Genomic DNA, 23,551 nt, shown 5'->3' on the forward strand with positions numbered 1-23,551 from the left:
TTTTTTACGTTATTTATTGTTACATGCTGGACATTTGAAAAAATGACGAGAAAATGTTGACTTTTGAAAAAACTATAAGAAATGCTATTTTATTAAAACAATGACTTTTTAGGACGAAAATACCCCTAACCTTACTTTATCTTTCTCTTCTTTGTTTTTACACTTTTTTACTTTTACTTTCAAGTTTTACAGTTTCATTTCTAGGTTTTACTCCGACCCTTTTTGTGTGAAACGGCCAATTTTCCGGCGATAGAAGCCTTCTTCTCCGGCGAAACATCTTCATTTCTCCGGCATATGCTCATTTGTCTTGAGAGGTTAGAAGGAGTTCTCTAGAGATGCCCCTTTCTCATTTTCTTTTTCCTCCTCCAAATATCCAAAATCTCATTATCTTTGTAAGTATTTCCCCTTTTCTAGTGGTTGTAGCCAAAATAGGTGGCCGTAGCCAAAATCAGTTGCCCAAAGAGCTTTCACTAGGCAAAAGGGTAGTGGAAGCCAAAATGGTACTTGCACGGGTTATTAATAGCCAAAAAATAGGTTACTTGAAGCTAAAAAAATGTAACTCGAATCCAAAATCGATAGCTCAAACCCACAAAGTGATAGTCGAAGCCAAAATAAGAAGCAAGGCACTCGAAGCAAAATGGAAGTTATTTGGCAAAAATGATAGTCGAAGCCCAAAATATGCTAGTTGAAGCCAAAAAAAAGTTACTCGAAGCCAAAAATGATAGTCGAATCCAAAAAATGATAGTTGAAGCAAAAAAAAATGATAGCCGAAGCCAAAAAAAAAATTCACTTAAGCCAAAAAACTAGTCGATGCCAAAAAAAAATTACTCAAAGCCAGAAAAAGTTACTTGAAGCAAAAAAAAAGTTAGTTGAAGCCAAAAAAAGAAGTTGAAGATTAAAAAAATTTAGTCGAAGCCAAAACGTGTTAGTCAAAGCGAAAAAAGAAGTTTGTCGAAGCCCAAAATGTGATAGTCGAAGCCAACAAATATTTCTCGAAGCTAAAATATATTAGTTAAAGATGAAAAAAGTTCCAAATGTTACTGGAATTCAAAAGTTTGTTTTAGTCGCAACCAAAAACATGTTAGTCGAAGCAAAAAAACCAGTTATTCGAAGCCTAAAAAAATTTAGTAGTAGCGAAAAACACAACGGCAAATGTTACAGGAAACACATTTTTCAGTTCGACCAAGTAATTTTTGGCTTCGACCAAGTAAATTTTGGCTTCGAATATCCTGTTTTGGCTTCGAGTACCTGTTTTTGCGTTGAGAAGAAGATAGGGAGATCTCGAAACCCTTTTTGAGAAAGATTTGACGAGGCAGAAGGCTGATGGGTCCAATTTTGTGCATTTCAAGCAAAAAAAACCTTTGAATACCCTAAAAAATGAGGGAGAGAGAGAGAGAGAGAGAGAGATGGAGATGATGTTAGATGGAGTTTTGAAAAAAAAATAGAAATATAGAGATAGAGGGAGAATGAGATTTCAGGCTTACCTTCTTACGTATTGCCGGAGAAAAGAGTAGGTTTCGCCGGAGAAGAAGCACTTCAACTAGGTTAAAAACAGGGTAAAAGTAAAACTGTAAAAAGAAGAAGGGAAGCAGAATAAATGTACTGAGGGGCATTTTGGTCCTAAAATCTTGATTTTTTATAAATCAGCATTTATTCGTTTTTTCTCAACAAGTGACATTTTTATGTCAATAATGCAACTCTCTGACACGTAACAGTAAATAACCCTTATTTTTTTGTAAGCCTTTGTTGGAGATCCAATTACAATCATCTGAATTGAAGGCCCAGGCATTAATGGTGTGTCTGTTGTAATAGCAACACTATTGTAGGGACTTTTCTTGAAAAGTGGACCTATCTAGCACAACTAAAGTGACTTGCACAACAATGGTGAATAGTAATTTCATTTACTCGAGAAGAATAACTACTATGAGTGGGAGTTACGTGTTTGACATTAATTTCCCAGTAGAATTCGTCACTGCATTGGAGTTATTGCATGTTGTGAAGTCAGAACCAATTTCCTTAGGGTCAATTACTGCTACATGCTGGAAATTTGAAAAAATGACGAGAAAATGTTGCCTTTTGAAAAAACTATACAAAATGCTATTTTATTAAAAGAAGAATTTTTTAGGACGAAAATACCCCTAAGCTTACTTTAATCTTTCTCTTCTTGGTTTTACCATTTTACTCTTTTACTTCCAGGTTTTACACTCTTTCATTTCTAGGTTTTACTCCGACGTATTTTGTGTGAAACGGCCTCATTTTCTGGCGATAGAAGACTTCTTCTCCAGCAAAACATCTCATTTCTCCGACAACATATGCTCCTTTGTTCTGAGGGATTTTGAGGATCAACAACTATGCCTTTCTTGAAAGCCAGAGCACCAATCTATCAGTGTTTATATCGTCATGTGAGCAGAGGAAGAAAATAGAATGGGAAGATGAGAAGGAGAAATTGGATTATGGACATGTTGAGAAACCCCATTTGATAATTTTTTATTGTGTTACTGTAGCTAATGGAAAACTCCACTACCTCTCTTAACTTCTAAACTTGTAAAAGAGATGCTATGGCAAAGTCATATTTTTATCATTTTTGTGCTATCCAATGGACATCAAATGATTAGTTATTTTCAGAGAGGACAAAATCTTTATACTAGAATTTGTAGGACTACCCTGTTTCGATTGCAAGAGTGGTCGGTCCAAGGTAGGTGATGTTTACCACCATCTGATATTTGAACGAGGTCTACTTGACCGAAGGCAAAAAGAGTTCCGAATGTTACTGGAACTAAAAATTGTAGTCAAAGCCAAAAAAAGTTAGTTGAAGCCAAATCACATGGTAGTCGAAGCTAAAAAAATATTTGTCGAAGCTAAAAATTGCTTGGTCGAAGCCAAAAAAAAGTTCTGAATGTTACTGGAATTCAAAAGTTTTTGTCGCAGCCAAAACATGTTAGTCGAAGCAAAAAAACAGTTATTCGAAGCCTAAAAAAATTTAGTCGAAGTGAAAAACACAACAGCGAATGTTACTGGAAACACATTTTTAGCTTCGACCAAGCAATTTTTGGTTTCAACCAAGTAGTTTTTGGCTTCGAATAACCTTTTTCGCTTCGAGTAATTGTTTTTATCTCGAGAAGGAGAAAAAACAGTTATTTGAAGCCTAAAAAATTTAGTCGAAGCGAAAAACACAACAGAGAATGTTGCTGGAAACACATTTTTGGCTTCGACCAAGCAATTTTTGGCTCCAACCAATTATCTTTTGGCTTCGAATAACCTTCTTTTTCTTCGAGTTGTTTTTGGGTTGAGAAGGAGAAAAACGGTTATTCGACGCCTAAAAAATTTAGTCGAAGCAAAAAACAAAACTGTGAATGTTACTGGAAACACATTTTTGGCTTCGACCAAGCAATTTTTGGCTTCGACCAAGTATTTTTTTTGCTTCGAATAACCTGTTTTCGCTTCGAGTACATGTTTTTGCATCAAGAAGGAGAAAAACAATTATTCGAAGCCTAAAAAATTTAGTCGAAGCGAAAAACACAACTGTGAATGTACTGGAAATACATTTTTGGCTTCGACCAAGCAATTTTTGGCTTCGACCAAGTATTTTTTTTGCTTCGAATAACCTGTTTTCGCTTCGCGTACATGTTTTCGCTTCGCGTACATGTTTTCGCTTCAAGTACCTGTTTTTGCGTCGAGAAGGAGAGGGAGAGATCTCGAAACCCTTTTTTAGAAAGATTTGAGCAGGAAGTTTGTGCATTTCAAGCAAAAAACCACTTATGGAAGCCAATTTTGTGCATTTCCAATTTTCTTTTGCAAATGCAATTTGGAAGCCATTAAATAAGGCAGCATACAATTACTTATACATTATCAACTACTCTCTTCAATGGTAAAGTCTGGAGCAAAAGCCACATAGAAAAACTTAACAAGTTTTACATAAACATTTAAAACAAAAAAAAATGGCAATTGATGGGCCTAGCCAGCGCATTTCTTGCAGCCACAGCGCCTCATAGTGTTGCTAGTTCAAAAGGAAGCTTTCCAGAATGGGGGTAGTCGAATCCAAGAGGAAGCTTTTCCAGAATTTCTGTAACTGCTCGAATGCACCTACAAGAAAAATGGAGCTTCACAGGAGACACCGGACCTACCAAAAATATAACAACGACCAATTAATATTTGAATTTCTGATCAAAAGGCACTCTATATAGTAATTCAAACCGTATATGTCACATACATGTTGCACATAGGAGCAGATGGCCCAATGGGAGTCTGGTTGACTTGTTGAGTTCGTTTGGGAGGATTTTTACATGACCTTTTATTGTGGCCTAGTTGGCCACATGACCTGCAATTATTATGTACACCAACTTGCAGTTCTCGCTCCGTCCTTCTTGAACAAGGTCTTCCAGGTGGCCTTTTGGGGTGTGGGGGGTGATACAATCATCAAAGAGTGGGGCGGAACCTACCATTGCGATCTATCTAATGTAGGTAGCACCACCTCTTCATAAGTGTCCCGATACTTCTTGGTGAGAAACCATGGTTGGCAGAAATCATATTCATCATAATTCCTCTTGGTTATGGCTGCCATTGAATGTGGGGATGGTAGTCCAATTGTATGGAATACACCACATATACAGATTTTCTTCTCTAAGTCCACGATATCAACATTTGTTGATGACAGTACTTCAAATAAATACTGCCCAAACGGGCGTGCTATATGGTGACGACCTTTATGACGTGAAAAATCTAAACGGGTCTCTGCATTTGGAGTCAACTTTGTCTTCCACTGATGATCGATCTTCCAACGATGCTGGAAGAAGTCAGATATTTTCCATCGAATATGTTCTACTAATGATGCAATCGGCAATGTCCTCTCATCTCCATTCCAAAATAGTTCTCTTTCTCGAAGAATACAAATATTGCTTCCATAATTTGATCTGACCAGCTCATGTGCGTATACAGGCAAGATACGATATGAGTCCTCTTCATTTTCACACTTAATTTCTAGTATAATGTCCTTCGCCATGTGTGCCTTCCGATACTAGTGACTATGCCTCAATGAAACTTGATATTGTTAATAATCAGACTTGGCTTGATTTCTTCAGGTCGACCGAACAAGCCTAAGCAAGTTTCAGCAACCCAGGCCATTGTGACAAGTGGATGATCATTACCACTCAATCTAAGTGAACATGTATGATTGGGGATAAATGTCTTGACCCTCACATGATTCAAGTGACTGGTACCGGCAACACGCCAAGGGCAGCTCCTTTCCTTGCATCTAACATCATACTTTGTAAGCGACGTGATATTTGCAACATACATAAATCGGTTTTGAATTGCATACTCTCGGACAATCTTCTTGAATTCTTTCATATTAGGAAAAATTGCCCCCACAATTATCTGATCACCATTCATATTGCCATTATCTGTTTCATGAGCTCCGACAAACATGTCATCCACTTCCAATGGTTGCCTTGTAAAACTACAAAATAATGGGTCACCCAAATTGATAGGGTGCGGCGCCACATCTGCACCCAATGGCCTGTCATCATCATCATTATCATCTTCTGTACAATTTGCATCGACCTCGTCATTGTTAAGGTTCACATACAAGTCAGCTTCAAAACTATTATCTATTTCCAACTCTCCCCTGTATAGTTGTGAAGCATCATAGTAAGAGAAATAGAATGATTCTTTCAAATTACAAACTAATAACTTGCAAAAAAATGAAGGAAAAGGTACATTACTTTCTATTTCGATCGATCCTTTCACTGACAGGGCTCGTATGAGAATCATCTCCAATGTCATTATTTAAGTCCATATCCTACCCGCATAGTTCAGAGTCATGAAAGTTAGCAAGATGGAATGAATATTTCAGTTTACAAATAAAGAAGTTGCAAAACAATCTATTAATAAGTACCGGCAATTGTTCATGGGTTGGGATGATTCATGTTGCATAATATTTCCATCGATTCCTTCTCTGACATGGCTCACATAAAAGCCATCTTCAGTAGAATTATTTAGGTCCAATTGATACCTGCATAGTTGTGACTCCTCAAAGTTAGTACACTTTAACTGATATTTGAAATTTCACCTAAAAATGCTAGTCGAAGCCAAACAAAAAATTACTCAAAGCCAAAAAACAAATTACTCAAAGCCAAAAAAAAGTTTGTGGAAGCCAAAAAAGTTAGTCGAAGCCAAAAACGTGGTAGTCGAAGCCGAAAAATATTTGTCGAAGCTAAAAAATTCTACTCGAAGGCAAAACGTGTTAGTCAAAGCGAAAAAAAGTTAGTCGAAACCCAAAACGTGGTAGTCGAAGCCAACAAATATTTGTCAAAGCTAAAAATATGTTAGTCAAAGACGAAAAAAGTTCCAAATGTTACTGGAATTCAAAAGTTTTAGTCGCAGCAAAAAACATGTTAGTCGAAGCAAAAAACTAGTTATTTGAAGCCTAAAAAAATTTAGTCGAAGCAAAAAACACAGCGGCGAATGTAGTAGAAACACATTTTTGGCTTCAACCAAGTAATTTTTGGCTTTGAATAACCTGTTTTCGCTTCGAGTACCTGTTTTTGCGTCGAGAAGGAGAGGGAGAGATCTCGAAACCCTTTTTGAGAAAGATTTGACGAGGCAGAAGGCCGATGTGTCCAATTTTGTGCATTTCAAGTAAAAAACCTTCAAATACCCTAAAAGAGAGAGATGATGTTAGATGGAGTTTTGAAAAAAAAAATTATATATATATATATATATATATATATATATACATATATATATACTAGTAAAACAACCCGTGCGATGCACGGGGCGGCGAAGAAAAATTAAATGAATAATAAAAAGATGCCCTAAGATGATTTAAACAGTATAGCATAAATTGCTGATATATTTGATTACCCAGGTGTAAAGTGTAGTCGTAGTTTCAAAGTATTGGATATGAGGTTTCAAAAGGCAAGAGAGAAATGAAATGATAAGTTTGATTAATTTAATCTGTCAGAAACTACATTGGAATAACCTATATTGAAGTACTGTATCTCAACACTAAAGAAGAATTGGTGAAACTAATGCAAAAAGAATTTAGTCAAACACAAAGAAATAAAAAAACTGAAAATCAATGGAAAGAAACGGTATTTTACAAAACGAAAGCATTTTAAGGTTTAAAATAGAAAAAAAAGAAATTTAAAAAAAAACTGAAAAGCAATGGAAAAGCAAAAATTCTAATCTAATCCTGATTTAAGTTAACACATATAGCATTACGGACTCTTCAACTTCGAAAAAACATGGTGGTTACTAAAAGAGAGAAAACAGCCAAACATGGTCAAAGGAAAAAAAAATTAATAACTCTGTTAGGAAAGTTTTTGACAGGAAAATCAAAAAATTAAGAAGGCAGAAACAACAACAAAAATGTAGAGAGCATGGATTAAAAAAATGCATGAAGGTAAGAGTAAAATTAGGGAGCCAGGAACAACGAAAATAACAGAGTCCGACACCAAAAAATTTAATAACTCTGTTAGGAAAGTTTTTGAGGGGAAAATCAAGAAATTAAGAAGGCAGAATACTTAAAACAAAAATGTAGAGAGGATGGATTAAAAAGAAGTATAAAATTAGACGGGAAAATTAAGAAGGCAGAATGCTTAAAATTTAATAACTCTGTTAGGAAAGTTTTTTACGGGAAAATAGGATCGGTTTTTTAGCAAGGTACAGAATGTATCGTCAAATATTCAATATGATTCCACAAGATCTATTTTCGTTCAAGTAACGGATTCTAGCCAATTGAAAGGATCTTCTGATCAATCCAGAGATCAAGAAATTAAGAAGGCAGAATACTTAAAACAAAAAAGTAGAGAGCATGGATTAAAAAGAAGTATAAAATTAGACGGGAAAATAACAGAGTCAGACACCAAAAAATCCCCCTAGTTCATTGACAACCTAGATAACTCAGTAATGTAACCAACCAAATCAGTGGGAAGCTAATCCAAGCTTTCATGAATCCAAAATTCCCCTATATTCTTGTTACCATTTGCGAAAAAAAATATCAAAATATAAGTAAGGGTATTTGCTAACAAACTGGAAAGCTGGATCATAAAATGATCTAGAGATTTTATTCCATAAGAATAAAATGTTCTAGAGATTTTATTCCATAAGATATATACAAAACTGATTACCATTACAAAAGCTGAAATGTGAACACTAAAGGAAAACAGAGAAAACACCTGAATATAAGAAAATGGGATTTATTTTCAATGCAAATTGGTAAATTGGCAACCATAAACATTTATTTCTAGAACTCAAAGATCCTCACAAAACATTGAACGAAAATGGGGCAGAACTTGATAAGACATTAAAATTTTAGAACTCAAAGATCCTCAAAGAACATTGAAAAACTTCGGAAAAATGGGGTAAAACTTCCGAAGACATTAAAAAGAAAAAAACTGAAAAAGCTCTCTGATATAATTATATAACAAAAAAGAAGAAGAATAGAAACAGATGAAAATATATAAAGTGTACATACCAATTGGCCATAAAATATAGAAAAAATGAAAAAAAAACCATAAAACTGAAAACGAAAATAAGCTTTTGTGGAAAAGTTTGGAAAGGAAAAATCGTTTGGCCATAAATTCCGCTCCTTTTCTACGCAGGTAAAAGATAATTGCAAGCAACCCTAATGAAATTTTATTTAAAGAGGCTTACAAATCAACCATAATCATATCATTTCACTCTAATCGTTGAAATATAAAAAAACATGAAATTTTTTTCGATCAGACATTTTTTTTCTTGCAATCCAAACAGGGCCTTAGTGAAATACTGTTTGGGTGCCTTACCAAGGAGCAGAAATCCAACGCCCATCTCCTGTGTAAGGTTCATGAGAGAGAGAGAGACAGATTGCAGAAAATGTAAATACTAATGCTGGGAAAATATCTGTAAGTAGGTGGGAAAATATCTGTAGCAGGTGGGACGTGAATATCTATGCCTGAATTGGATAATATCTGTAGTAGGTGGGAGGTGGGAAAAAGGAGATTCAGGAATAGACCATTTTACCCTTGACTGTAATATGGATGAACTATATAAGATTCAAGGGATTCAAGGGCTAGATGGTAAATAAATGAAACATGGACGTGTAAATCTCACAGAATTTTGGAAATATTCAAAAAATTCTCTAATTTCTCTTCTGCTATATATATATATATATATATATATATATATATATATATATATATAGAGGAATAAGATTGTGCGGTCGAGGGCCCCAAACTCATGTGGGCCCACTTTGTTAGGATGATCCAAAGCATTCATTTGAAAGGCCCTTACATAGATGGAGTATGTACAAAAAATCAGCTCCATAGGATCATCCTAACCTATCCATTTGTGGAGGTCAAAATGGACAGACACCGTTTGCCACAAATCTGCCCATTTTTGCCCTCCACTTTTTAAGGGGTTAGGATGATCCAATGGACCTGATTTTTTGTACACACCCTATCTATGATGGGGACTTGCAAATGAATGGTTTTGATCAACACAAAAAATGTGGGACCCATGTGTTTGGGCCCTCGACCGCACCTAAGCTTAGGTGCGCTCGACCGCATACTCATTTTCCTTATATATATATATATATATATATATATATATATATATATATATAGAGAGAGAGAGAGAGAGAGAGAGAGAGAGAGAGGGAGAATGAGATTTCAGGCTTACCTTCTTACGTATTACCGGAGAAAAGAGTAGGTTTCGCCGCAGAAGAAGAAGCACTTTGACTAGGTTAAAAATAGGGTTCGAACAAAATGGGTAAAGTAAAACTGTAAAAGAAGAAGGGAAGAAGAATAAAGGTACTGAGGGGCATTTTGGTCCTAGAATTTTAATTTTCTTATAAATCAGTATTTATTCGTTTTTTCTCAACAAGCGACATTTTCATGTCATTTCTTCAACTCTCAGACACGTAACAGTAATTTACCCATTTCCTTATTGCTGGTATTTTGAAAGAAAACTGCCAAGAAGGAATTACACATATATATTGTGTGGGCTTAAGAGTATAGAACTATTCCCTGTGCTACAGTGACAGAGTCACTTATTCAGCAGATTGACTTGTGAAAGCATCACTGGCATTTTACTCTCTTGCTGTCATCTTATTTTACACTACTTGTGGATTGGGACTTCAAATATTTCTGCACATTGCTATTGCATTTGCTCTGCTATCATTGCTTATTAGTGATTACCACTTACAGGGCTGCCTTATTCGATCTCCACCACTCCACTCTCCCACAATTGCATCACTGACCGTGAATGTATGTTCCAAATTTGAAGTAGTCCCTTTACCTCAGCAATTAAAATTGAAGTCAAATAATGAAGCTTGTAAGTTATACACAATTGTTTGGAGTATAGTTAATTACCAATTCCAAAAAGGATCTCGAGGCATGTAATTTAGAATTTTCTTTTAGGTAGTTAAATTCTGAATTGTTGGAAAGAAGGACGATCGTGTATAGTCAGTTATCCACTTGCACTCCTCAATGGTTTCTCAGTGATCCAGCAGGATGAGAACATTCATGGGTAGATTGTCACTCTTATGCTGATGTGGATGTGGCAGAGCTATTTCCCACAAGAGAAGCCTCTTAGTTTCAGTACTTTCTTTCTCTTTGGCTTTCTTTTTTTATTTTCTTTGCTCTGTGGGGATACTCTGCTTCTTGTTCTGCTCCAAAATATCAGGAATTGCACTTTCTGCTTATTTGCACCCATTTGAAAAGGGAGGTTGTTGTGCTTGAGGCACTGTACAATCTTGAGTTCAATTTAGGAACCGATGGTGGATAATTGACTATATACTGAATTATAGTGTACAGTTTATACTAGAATGAAAGGACACTAATTACTAGATATGATTGATTGTGTTATTAAAGATTTGATTAGCTACATTAGGTTGGGAAATATGTGGACTTGGGTTAGTTTCTTGATGACTCAATTTCTTATAAAAATGAAAATTTTCACCCCTTATGCTTAGTTTTATATTAGGATTTTGGGGTTTGTGTGACAGTGCCAATAGCTTTTGCTGGCAGTGTTCTCTGTATGTTTTTACAATAGCAATGGATTTTGTAAGAGAGCTAGCTTGGACTGTATATTTTATTAACCATATTTGGGGGGTATGTGTAAGATGCTTGTAGTTTTATAAATGACAAGCCTAAGAAATGATGAGGATGGAAGGAGAGAGGGCGTGACGATAGGGTGAGAAAAATAAGAAAATAAAACTCTAGTCAAAATACAACTTATTTTGGGAAATGATATCAGCACACCCATGTTTTGATAATTGCACTAACCCAACTTGTCTTTTATTAATTAAAGAGCTGCCAAAGGGTTGTTACAATTCCCAACACACTCTTACAAACCAATTAAAAAGAGGGATTTGCTAGGGTCCGCCTTTTATTAATTAAACAGCTTTTGTCTCCATTCACGAGGTGGTTGGTCTGACATGAGACAGACCTGCCATGAAATTCCTTTTGCATTGGACACTAGCAATTCCCGTAAAAAGAAATACAGGCTACTTTTGTGCAATTAATAAATCCTGGTTGTTGTGCTGATATCATTTCCCACATTTTTTCCTTACCTTTTATTACGCTCCCCCTCAGTCATACGATCTCGTAGCTTCATCTCCCAGAGCTAGTGTTAGGATTATTGGGCCATTAGGGAATTACTTGATTGTAATACATAGGAGAGAATGGAAGAAAATGATCCATGTAGATGAACCTAACTAGTGTTAGGATTAGACTAAGTCAATTTGAGCAGGGTAGATACTTTCTCCTTCATGGAAATTTTCTAAAGGATTCATTAGTCGACCCCAACTAGTTTGGGACGAAGGCTTAGTTGAGTTGAGTTGTAGAGGTGCAACCCAAACTTGAGCGAACCAGACGGCCACCATTTGCACTTGAGATATCCTAGGTAGGCCCCACCCAATGGATGGCTTGATCACCACACAGAGACACATGAACATGGAGATGGCTCAATACATAGCACAGACAATGATCTCTATAACGGAGGCCACAGCACGTACAAAGTTTGAGAGAAATTTACTCAAAGCTATTTGAACATTTTAAATGCAAACACATGATCATATTGCAAACCAACAACCCCTACTAATAAAATTTATACTTCATCCAAAACTTCATCCAAAGCCATCAGAATACCAGCAGATTGAAACATAACATCACCCATCAACTAAGCAAATTATACCTGAGATTGTTCAACCATTTCTATTCAAAGTTTCTAACAACGATTCCCAAATTTCCTTCAAAAGATTTTGCTGTAAGATCAAAAGTTTGGATGAACCCAAGACATAAGTCTACAGCTAATAAACATATTGAAAGGAAAACATATATGAGAGAGGAAAGTAGAACTTAGAGAAACAGTAAGATTTATGTAGCTTAAGCAGCGGCACCCTTGCCCTACTTATAAAATTTATACTTAATACAAAACTTCATCCAAAACCATCAGAATACCAGCAGATAGAAGCATAACATCACCCATCAACTAAGCAAATTATATCTGAGATTGTTCAACCATTTCAATTCAAAGTTTCTAACAAAGATTCCCAAAACTCCTTCAAAAGATTTTGCTGTAAGATCCAAAGTTTGGATGAACCCAAAACATAAATCTACAGCTAATAAACATATTGAAAGGATAACATAGGAAAGTTGAACATATAGAAATAGTAAGATTTAGGTAAACATGCTTAAGTAGCGGCGCCCTTGCCCTTCTTCCTCTGAATCTTCTTCATGTAGAACTCGAGTTCTTTGCCCTCCAAGATATATCTGTCAAGCACCACAAAATTTGGGGGAAGGCGTAAGCTTCTTTTCATCAAAATGTCCACAAAAATCTAATATGTAAAAGAAAATGTAAATCATAAGTACCCATCAGCACGACCACATTGACCAGGCCGAGACGAGATGGCAGCCAATAACCTGCCCCCGCCAAACTGTTCTTCAATATGTTGGTCAAGCTTGTGTTCTTGTTGACGTTTCTCCAACTTCCTCTTGACATGGTTGCTTTTTTTCAGCTCCTCAGCAGCACCCTCCCCCTCCTATCAACCGTTAATAGTAGAGTTAATAAAAATGGGATACTCTTTCTAAACCCTTACAGGATTCAAAGCCTCGGCCATAGTCAGAAAATATTGGGGGGAAAAGTGTACACACACAATAAAAAATGAAAATAAACAAGTATCAAACCTTGAGTGAATAAACTCTCAAAATATGGCAAAAGACAATAGAAATAACATGATGTCGAATATACACGCAATCAAGCTTCAAATCATGATAATACCAGAGTGCATATAATAACAAGGTCAATAGCAAATGAAATCTAGTTAAAAGATTTTTGGGATTTCATCAAAATGAGAGAAGAATGACAATTTCATTGTAATCATTAGTGTTTCTCTCCTGCGACATCCATCTCTTCAGTTAAGAATGCTTCAGCTGTAATCAAGATATCACCAGAGTGCATGTCATTCTTTCTTTCTTTTTTCTCAAAATTTCTAATTTTTACTCTTATTTTGAGAAAAAAGAAGAATGCTTATAGTAGATCATTGTGCCTTATGTATTGAAGCAGGAGAAACAGCTAATCACCTCCTTCATTGCAAAGTGGCTAGGACGGTTTGGGGCAAGTCTGATGCAGGACAATACCTAATTTAGGGAAAATCCTACACTCCTAGTGAGATTAAGACTTTAGGACAATTTAGGGCTTAAGCGGAAAACTAAAGAACACTTAACAACTTAACTAGGACCGAATTAACGCCTAATTAATCTATAGGCAGCAGCAATAATGAGACTTAAATAACACAAATAATTATAAAAATTGTAATTAAGCATGAACTAAACCTTATAGAAATCAATCAAAGCGATAAGAATTCGTTAGATAAATTGATAATAGAAAGATTAGTCTGAAACTAGGCCTACGCATGCAATAAATTAAAAAAATTAAAAGCTAATACAAGTACCAATGAAATAGATGTCACACAAGCATGAAAATAATAATATCCAATGACAAAAAACAAAACAAAAATGTCAAGCAGCAGCAAAAGGCTCAAAACGGTCCAGTTTTGGGTTGTAGGGGTATTTTAGTAATTTGGCAGATCTGGGATTTTGGTCTAATATTGTTGTCCAAATCTTAGGTTAAGGTTTAGAAGGTAAAAGAAAGGTTAATCTAGGGTTTAGCTGTGTTATTAGTGATCATATTTCTAGTTGGGATAGAGTTCTACCTCAAGCTGAGTTTGCCTATCATAGTTCTGTGAGCTGTAGTACAGGTCTTTCCCCTTTTTAGATTATCACAGCTATTCTCCTAGGAAATCGGTTGACCTTATTCCTGCCGTAGCTAGTTCCAGTTCTAGAGTTTCCGAGTCTGTCTACTCTTTTGCGCAGCATATTCGAGACTTACATGCAGAAATAAGAAGAACGATTATAATTAGTAATGAATCATATAAATCTTAGGTAAGTTTTTAGGAAGTTGTATAGGTCTATTACGGGATTACTATTTTAGGTAAGTTTTTATCTTTATTTAGTTTACTTTGAATTAGATGAATGGTTGAAATTAGTTTTTAACTTTAAATTATCTTCCAGGGTTTCTTTTCTTATAAATACATCTTATGAAAGCAATGTAAGAGACTTTGGAATATTGAAAAGAATTGAGAATTTTTTGTAAAAGTTATTGTGGCTTGGACTTCTTCTCTTCTCCTCTTGGTGGCTTTTAGCCATTCTTCTCTCATCTCCTCTGATCTCTTATTTTCTATTTCTTCAATCAAATCAACACAAACAAGGTTAGTAAATCAGATTTTCTATTTTCTTTGTTCTATAACCTTAAAACTAGAAAACCCAAAATCCATAAATCTCCCTTGTTCTCCAAGATTTTGTATGAGATTTTGAGGGATTATTTTTATGATTAAACCTCAGCCTAAACACCCAAGAACCCTAACTTTAAACCCCTTTTGCAGTCAATTGAAAATTTGCACCATTTTCAAGCCCAGAAACCCTTTTTAAAGATCCCTAGCCTAAACCTACCATCAAATCAGAGCCTAAATCCTAGATTAACCTTTCTTTTACCTTCTAAACATTAAACTAAGATTTGGACAGTAGTATTAAACCAAAATCCCAGATCTGCCAAATTACCAAAATACCCCTACAACCCAAAACTAGACCGTTTTGAGCTCTTTACTGCTGCTTGACATTTTTTTTTCTTCATTGGATATTATTATTTTCATGCTTGTGCGACATCTATTTCATTGGTACTTGTATTAGCTTTTAGTTTTTTTAATTGGTTGCATGCGTAGGCCTAATTTCGGACTAATCTTTCTATTATCAATTCATTTAACGAATTCGTATCGCTTTGCTTTATTTGTATAAGGTTTAGTTCATGCTTAATTACAATCTTTATAATTATTTGTACTATTTAAGTCTCATTATTGCTGCTGCCCATAAATTAATTAGGCGTTAATTCGGCCCTAGGTAAGTTGTTAAGTGTTCTTTTAATTTTCCGCGTAAACCCTAAATTGTCCTAAAGTCTTAATCCCACTAGGAGTGTAGAATTTTTCCTAAATTAGGTATTGTCCTGCATCAACTTGGTATCAGAGCACAGAGTTATTTTTTTTAGTAACCATTTAGGGTGTTAAGAGTAAAAAAAAAAAAAGAGTCCAAATTTGTATTTAGTTTCCCTTTGCATGCCCATAAGGAGTGGTAAGGATTACCACACAATGACATCCGGTAATGAAATCGATTGAGGAAAATTATGTGGTCGATGGCTATATTACTGAGGAAGAAGAATTAGAAGCGGAAGAAAATTCGAACAAAGTTGGTTTGATGAGATGTATGATCACACAACCAAAGGCGGATGAAGACTGGAGAAGAAGCAGCATCTTTTATACTTTCACTAAACATCAAGGCAAGAACTATAGAAAATTACTATGTTGTGCATTAAGGGAAATCCAACACATTCATTTGAGCACAGAGGCAAGAAAATTACTTTGTAGTCATGCCCACTGCAACCATTCAAAGTAGCTGAAAAGAAGGGCGTTGCTTCCACTAGCAAGTCTAAGAAACCCTTAGGTATTCTTAATCAAAAAGATTTTGAAAGAGAGTGTGAAGAGTCTGAAAAGATTTACGCTCTAGGACAAAAGAGGATTATGTCCTCCAAAATTAGGTTGTTATTGAAATTCCCCTTGACGTGAAACCGTTAATGAAAGAATATGAGGAATTATTTCCTGAGGAACTACAAGATGAACTACCTCCTATGTGAGACATTCAGCATGCCATTGATCTAGTTCTTGGATCCTCTTTGCCGAACTTACCCCACTATTGCATGAACCCCAAAGCACATGCCGAGTTACAGAGACAAGTAGATGAACTTTTGAGCAAAGGCTTGATTCGGGAAAGCATGAGTCCATGTGCGGTACGCGCATTGCTTACGCCAAAGAATGATGGAAGTTAACGCACGTGTGTCGATAGTCAAGCCATAAACAAGATCACTGTCAAGTATCGATTTTCAATTCCCAGGCTTGATGATATGCTTGACATGATGGTTGGCTCTGCCATCTTTTCAAAGATAGATCTAAAAAGCGGGTATCACTAAATTAGAGTTCAAGTTGGTGATGAGTGGAATGATGGTTTATATGAATGGTTAATTATGCCTTTTGGCTTAACAAATGCACCGAGCACATTCATGAGAGTAATGACACAAGTGCTTCAACCATTCATCAAGTTTTTGGTAGTTTGCTTTGCTGTTAAGTTCACCAGTCATTTCTGGTGAAACTTGTGGAAAATGTTAGGAACCGAATTAAAATTCTCTAGTGCGTACCACCCACAAACAGATGGTCAAATCGAAGTCATTAATAGGACTCTAGGAAACCTCCTTAGGTGTATTATTAGTGATCATATTTCTAATTGGGATAGAGTTCAACCTCAAGTTAAGTTTGCCTATAATAGTTCTGTGAACCGTAGTACAGGTTTTTCCCCTTTTCAGATTATCACAGCTTATTCTCCTAGGAAACCAATTGACCATATTCCTGTTGTAGCTAGTGCCAGTTCTAGAGTTTCCGAGTCTGCCGAGTCTTTTGCGCAGCACATTCGAGACTTACATGCAGAAATAAGAAGAAATATCATAATTAGTAATGAATCGTATAAATCTTATGCAGATGTACATCAAAGGCTACAAGAATTCAAAGAAGGTGATATGGTAATGGTAAGGATTAGGCCAGATCGCTATGGTAAGCGCGTAGTTAGCAAACTATATGCTCGTGGCGCAGGACCATTAAAAATAATTAAAAAGATTAGTGCTAATGCCTATGTTTTAGATTTACCACCTGGCATGGGAATTAGTGATACTTTCAATGTTGAAGACCTTTCACCATATCATGAACCCTTTTCTGCACTTGATAACCCCAAATATGCCCAATCTCCACTCATTCCAGTACTGCCTTCTTCTACCTCACAAATACCCAGATTTGAAAACAGAATAGTAGAAGACATCTTGGATGAGAAGATCGTCTCCAATCACGCTGGAGGAATTAGGAAGTTCTTAGTCAGATGGCGAAGACGACCAGATAGCGACAATTTTGGATTACAGTTTACGAGCTTCACGAGCTTGATCCAGATTTGTTAGAGCAGTACGAGCAGTTTAATTTACCGGAGGTATGAAAATAATAATATCCAATGAAGAAAAAAAAAATATCCAACAGTAGTAAAAGGCTCAAAACAGTCCAGTTTTCGATTGTAGGAGTATTTTGGTAATTTGGCAGATCTGGGATTTTGGTTTAATACTGTTGTCCAAATCTTAGGTTAGGGTTCAAAAAGTAAAAGAAAGATTAATCTAAGATTTAGGCTATGATTTGATAGTAGGTTTAGGCTAGGGATCTTTAAAAAGGGTTTCCGGGCTTGAAAAGGGTGCGAATTTTCAATTAGCTGCGAAAGGGGTTTAAAGTTAGGGTTCTTGGGTGTTTAAGCTGAGGTTTAATCATAAAAATAATCCCTCAAAATCTCATAACAAAATCACAGAGAACAAGGGAGATCTATGGATTTTGGGTTTTCTAGTTTTAGGGTTCAAGAACAAAGAAAATATAAAATCTGATTTACTAACATTACTTGTGTTGATTTGATTGAAGAAATAGAAAATAATAGATGAGAGGAGATGAGAGAAGAATGGTCCAAGCCACCAAGAGGAGAAGAGAAGAAGAAGCCCAAGACAACAATAGCTCTCACAAAATATTCTCAATTCTATTCAATATTCCAAAGTCTCTTACATTGCTTTCATAAGATGTATTTATAAGTCCATTTAAAAAAAAAAGTATTTATAAGAAAAAAAACCCTAGAAGATAACTTAAAGTTAAAAATTAATCTCAATCATTGATCTAATCCAAAGTAAAATAAGTAAAGATAAAAACTTACCTAAAATAGTAATCTTATAATAAACGTATACCACTTCCTAAAAGCACTCATAACTTGCTCAAAACACATCCAAATCATGTAATCTTGGGCACATTAGATAGGTAATTGAAAAACCTTTCTAATAATACCAAAAACACGCCAAACGGATGAGATTTGATGCTTAAAAAGTAGGCTACAAATAAAATGATGAAAATAGAAAATAAATAACAAAAAAAAAGACGACAATGTCTGTGACCCATGCTAGTCCCCGCCATCAGTCGCGTCCACATCTACGCTTGTAAACCTTTGAATCCACACCCATTGTTGATGTCCCCATCAAAGTCGCTCAACCGTTTTGGAATACAATGGGTTTTCTCAAATCTCTTATAGAACTCCTAAATGGATGGTCTTTAGTTCCTTGACAAAAGAAGGAGAATTTTTTTTTATTATTATTTTTTGAATGGTAAGAAGGGGATGATTTTGTGGAATGTCGCTTTGTTAGCCACAATTTGGGTCCTATGGAAAGAAAGAAATGCAAGGATTGTTAATGCTGTCTCTAGAGGCCCCGCCCTCTTATTGATCAAGGTGATCGCATTGACTATATCCTGGGATAGAACTTTGGGAAGGTTGGCAAGAGGTATGCAATGAAGTGGGAAAAAAAGCAAAAGATATCTCAACTTTGGAATGGCCCTCCTCCTGGATTCCTAAAACTCAACTTTGATGGCTCTAGCTTGGGCAACCCGGGCCAGGCCGGAATTGGATGGGTACTGAAAAACGATCAAGGGAGATCATTTGGGCTTTTGCAGGACCCATTGGGATGGCGGATGCATCGGAGGCCAAGGTTCGTGCGGCCCATCAAGGCATAAAGCTATTGGAATCTAATAGCGTGGATAATGTGGTAGCAGGAGACACCTTAAATGTCACTAAGTGGCTCAAGGGGGACCAAAAGCATCCTTGGAGGTTCGACAAATACTTCAATTCAAGGTTGCGAGAGCGGGAATCGAATGCTCACGATGGTAGAAAGCAGGAATCATGAAGTCGTCGGACACTCGTCGAGGAGTTGTCAGACAGTCGCTGGGGAGTTGAAAATTGCCTGGGAGTCGTTGGGGAATCGCGTCTCACATAATATTAAATTGTGGTTCCCAAAAGTGAAAATCGCATTTCCGGCAAATCATAAACCGTGATTCCCAAAAGTGAGAATCGCATTTCCGGCGAATCAAAACCCTGATTCCCAATTTTTGGAGATTCAAAACGATTCCCGTTTCGGAAGCGCATAGTTGGGAATCGGGAATCCCCATTCCAAGGTGTGATTCCCGCTTCCTTGCTTTAATTGGATAGGAGATTGTAAAAGATCATCAGCGTGTCAATTCAAGCATTTGTGTAGGTTGGCTAACAAGATAACCGATAGTCTGGCAAGGTTGGGGGTGTCGAAAGAGTCCTTGGCTTTATACGACTCGCTACCTTTGTGATTTTGTAGTGCTATTGTTTGTTCATGGGTTCAAATGTTTCTTCATGGGTCTATGTATCTCTTCTTTGTTGTTTTGTTATTCTCTCTTGTATTTTGACCAACTCGGTTCCTTTCTAATGAAATTTGCGATCATTCAAAAAAAAGTTGTCACAAACCCACAATAACCAAAGTCTAGTTCGAGACCTCATTCACTGCCTTTAGGTAGTTGGAGTGGATGCCATTCTTCTTATTAAGAGCCTTCATTTCAATAACTAGGTATGCAAAGGAGTCTACAAGTACTTATCGATGTCCCCTCCAATTTGTATCCTTTGGTAAGATGAAGTGGCTCACTCACATTAAAGCTTTCGATGCGTTGATGCTGTGATTGACTGGTTTAAAGGCACATGCGAAGGTGTATTAGCGGCGAACTGCGAACTCATCTCCTTAGTCGCCTATGTCATCATCTAACACAACAATATCAAACTCGCTACCAATATTCACGCCTACTTTTAAAATCTATGCAGCTTTGGAACAACTACGAAACCATGACCCACAATTGTTTTCAGGTCCTCAAAGTCCTCAACTGTTTTTACTCTGTAGTTGGGGGGCCCCGGTGGGCCTATATATAAGAAACAGTAAACATTTTCTCAGGTCTAATTGTAATTTTAAACAATATAATATGATGGTTTTGGATAAAATTATAATCTTCCATAATATAAGCATCGCGAACTTTCATTGGGGTTGTAATTTTTTAGGTAAATAAGTCACACCGAAATCATACATTTGATGCCATAATCGGTTTGTATGTTATCTTTCACACTATAATCCTGCTCTTAGCATGGTGATAAGTTTTGTTGTAGTTTAATTTTGAATTCAATGCTGCAAGGATATTAATCGTGATAAGATTCTTAGAACAACTATTTTTTGTTTTTCCTACATTTTATCGGTTGGATGTTTTGGAAATTATCATTTCCAAAAAATGGTATGGAGGTTTCTAAAAATATTCTTGCATGCATCTAGAATTTCTGCATTTTTCATCATTTTATGTTATTTTTGTTTGGAAATCTGGATGCACACAAGATTTATTTATTAGTAAACTTTAGCTGAAAGTTTTAGGAGCTCACAACCACAAAAAACAGAGTTCTCTGAATAAACTCCGACTAGGTCAATTTAGGATTTTGACTAAATTCTGTTTATAGATGTTAAGGACAATAAAATGCAAGGGCAAAGTGTGAGCAATAAAGTGCTTAAGTATCTAGAGAGTGGCTTAGAATGTTGGTAGATAATGCCAACAATTGAGCAAGACAACCCGATGGATCTTTTTCTAAGAGTCTCATCACGACTAATATCCTCCCAACATTGAATTCAAAATTAAAATGCAACAAAACTTATCACCATGTTAGGAATAAGATCAGAGTGTAAAAGAGAACACATAAACCGATTGCGAAGGTAAGGGCATCAAATTCAAGATTTGGACGGGGCCTATTGACCAAAAGCTATTGTATTATATTGTTTAAAATTACAGTCGTACCTAAGAAAAATTTTACTCTCTTTCAGATATAAGCCCACCCAGAGGCGGCCATCTACAGAGTAAAGTGGTCGACTTCGAAGACTTAAAAATAATTATGAGCCTTGGTTTCGAACTCGGTTCTGTAGTTGCACGGATTTCAGAGGCAAGCACAAATATAGGTAGCGAGTTTAATGATCACATGTTAGATGATGATATAGTAAACTAGGGAGATGAATTTGTTGCAGTTGCTCCTAATAACCAGTCAATCACATCATCAATGTAGTGAAAGCATAGACATGAAGGGGCTCCTTCATCTAGCAAAATGACACAATCTAGAGGAAACATCAATAAAGTGCAAGTAGACTCCTTTGTAGAACTAGTTAGCAAAATAGAGATTCTTAACTAGAATAATGTCGTCAGAAGACGGTGAATGATATCCTGAGCTTAAAACATGACCAGCATTTTAGGGCATGGGTTCTTAAACAGGTTAAGGCTGGAGAACAATTTATATAGATGGATGTGGTGACTTGGTGAGTTTTTAAGATGGATATCTGAAAAGAAGAAGCATGTAACTAAGAGCACGGGGAGAAACTTGAATTTTTAGACTTTAGTTTTTGTGAGTTAGTGGTGACTCTTTGAGGTTTGACAACATATTTTTGTGATTTGGCTATCGAGAAAGCTTAGATGCATCTTGTGGTCAATTAATGCAAAACATAATTTTATCTATCCCTATCTCTATTGATGGAATTGTTTGCAGTCCATATTTATAGTTTTAAGCCATGTAACATGTTAATGCGCATACCCAAACGGAGTAAAAATACATATCAAAGTAAAATTTGAGTATTTTAAGATTATTTTAGTCATGTTTCTAACTTTTACTTTGTGTTGCTGCTTGACAGGCATTACACAATGAAATGAAAAGAGAAAAGCTGAAAATGCAAACCTCTCCTTCTTTCTTAGCGGCCGCACCGGCCGATGGCTTCTTCTTCCGACCAATGTCGAGACCATAGTGCTGCAAATACCACTGCTTGAATGGCGCCGCATCGACCTGCACAATGGCACTCTTCACCAGGGTCTGTGTGCGCACTAGCTCATTGTTAGAGGCATTATAAACCACATCAAGGATTCGGGTTTTCCTCGTCACAGCCTCACTGCCCCACGAGTAATTCCCAGTGTCCAAACGCAGAGCTCGCCATTTCACATTCCCTCCTCGAACCCTAACCCTACGCACTGTCTTGTTACTCGACAGTTTCGTCATAGCTGGCTGACGCCCTAGCTCGTACCTAGACATAACACCACAAGAATCCATGAGAAGAAGGGGAAAAAACCCTAATAAAGAGAGTGAAACAAAAAAAAAAAAAAAAACCCCAGAAAGGAGAAGCAAAATCATAGAGGGGTTTTGAGAGAGAAAGAAGCAAAACCCAGAAAGGAGAAGAAATTTGAGAGATGGATTTTGAGATTTATATACTTTCGCTTCTTTCTCCATGCCTTCTTTTTGCCGCCGGTGGCGCGCCTCTTGTGCATGGAATCACGAGAGATACCTGCAAAATGAGAGGGGTTTTTGCCATGAAAACCAGAAATAAGGATGGAGAGATAAAGGAACAAGTAGAGATGAAGAGAAATGAAACAAATACCCATTTTTTGTTTTTCTTCTCTCGCGGTCTTACAGCCGCCCCGTAGTCTGGAGATGGAAGAAGGTTTGTGAGGCGAAGTGAAAGAGATGGAGTTTGGTTCCTATAAAACCCTACCTCACCAAAATTACCAAAAACTCCCTCCTAACTTCCTAAGTGCACTCAGGGGTGCAACTTGGGTCGGGCTCAACCCGAACCCGAAGGGTTCAACCTGATTTTGGCTCGGATTGGGTTGGCATTTCTTGGGTTGGGTTGGGTTGGGTTAGGGTTGGGAAAAGCCAACCCAATTTAATTTTGGGTTGGGTTAGGATTGAGGCGTTAGCAATCCGAGCCGACTGAACCTAACCTCCGTCCTCTAATTTCATCATGATTTTCTTAGGATTATGTTTTTTCCTCTTGCATTTTTTCTGTTTGGTCCTAGATGAAGTCGAACCCAACCCAACTCAACCGGAACCCAACTCAACTCAACCCGACCTGATTTGTAGGCGGGTTGGGTTAGGGTTGACCATCTCAACCCGAGGCTCGGGTTGGGTTGGGTTGGGTTGGGGTTGAGGGAATGATATCTCGGGTTGGGTTGGGTTGGGTTGAGGCACCCTACTCCTAACCCATTGAAAGC

At 36.7% G+C, this 23,551-nt stretch overlaps 1 protein-coding gene across 2 annotated transcripts in view; it reads right to left on the reverse strand.

The window, feature by feature from the left end:
- Positions 1-23,032, reverse strand: part of LOC143849615 (small ribosomal subunit protein eS8-like) — a 64,786-nt gene extending 41,754 nt beyond the window's left edge. The window contains exons 1-5 of one of the 2 annotated variants that reach the window (XM_077358697.1): positions 22,939-23,029; positions 22,773-22,845; positions 22,248-22,587; positions 12,855-13,024; positions 12,476-12,755 (exon numbers count right to left, since the gene is read on the reverse strand). In XM_077358697.1, coding sequence (XP_077214812.1) covers positions 12,677-12,755; positions 12,855-13,024; positions 22,248-22,587; positions 22,773-22,845; positions 22,939-22,942 — 666 coding nt within the window. In that variant the 5' untranslated portion in view covers positions 22,943-23,029 and the 3' untranslated portion in view covers positions 12,476-12,676. Of the gene's footprint in view, positions 1-12,475; positions 12,756-12,854; positions 13,025-22,247; positions 22,588-22,772; positions 22,846-22,938 lie in introns of those variants that run through there. The other variant, XM_077358698.1, reaches the window with a different exon arrangement.
- Positions 23,033-23,551: the final 519 nt, after the last annotated feature.

Source organism: Tasmannia lanceolata, unplaced genomic scaffold (genome assembly GCF_043159265.1).
Source record: "Tasmannia lanceolata isolate RefF3 unplaced genomic scaffold, GAP_Taslan_0.1 ptg000018l, whole genome shotgun sequence".
NCBI classification, from domain to species: Eukaryota; Viridiplantae; Streptophyta; class Magnoliopsida; order Canellales; family Winteraceae; genus Tasmannia; species Tasmannia lanceolata.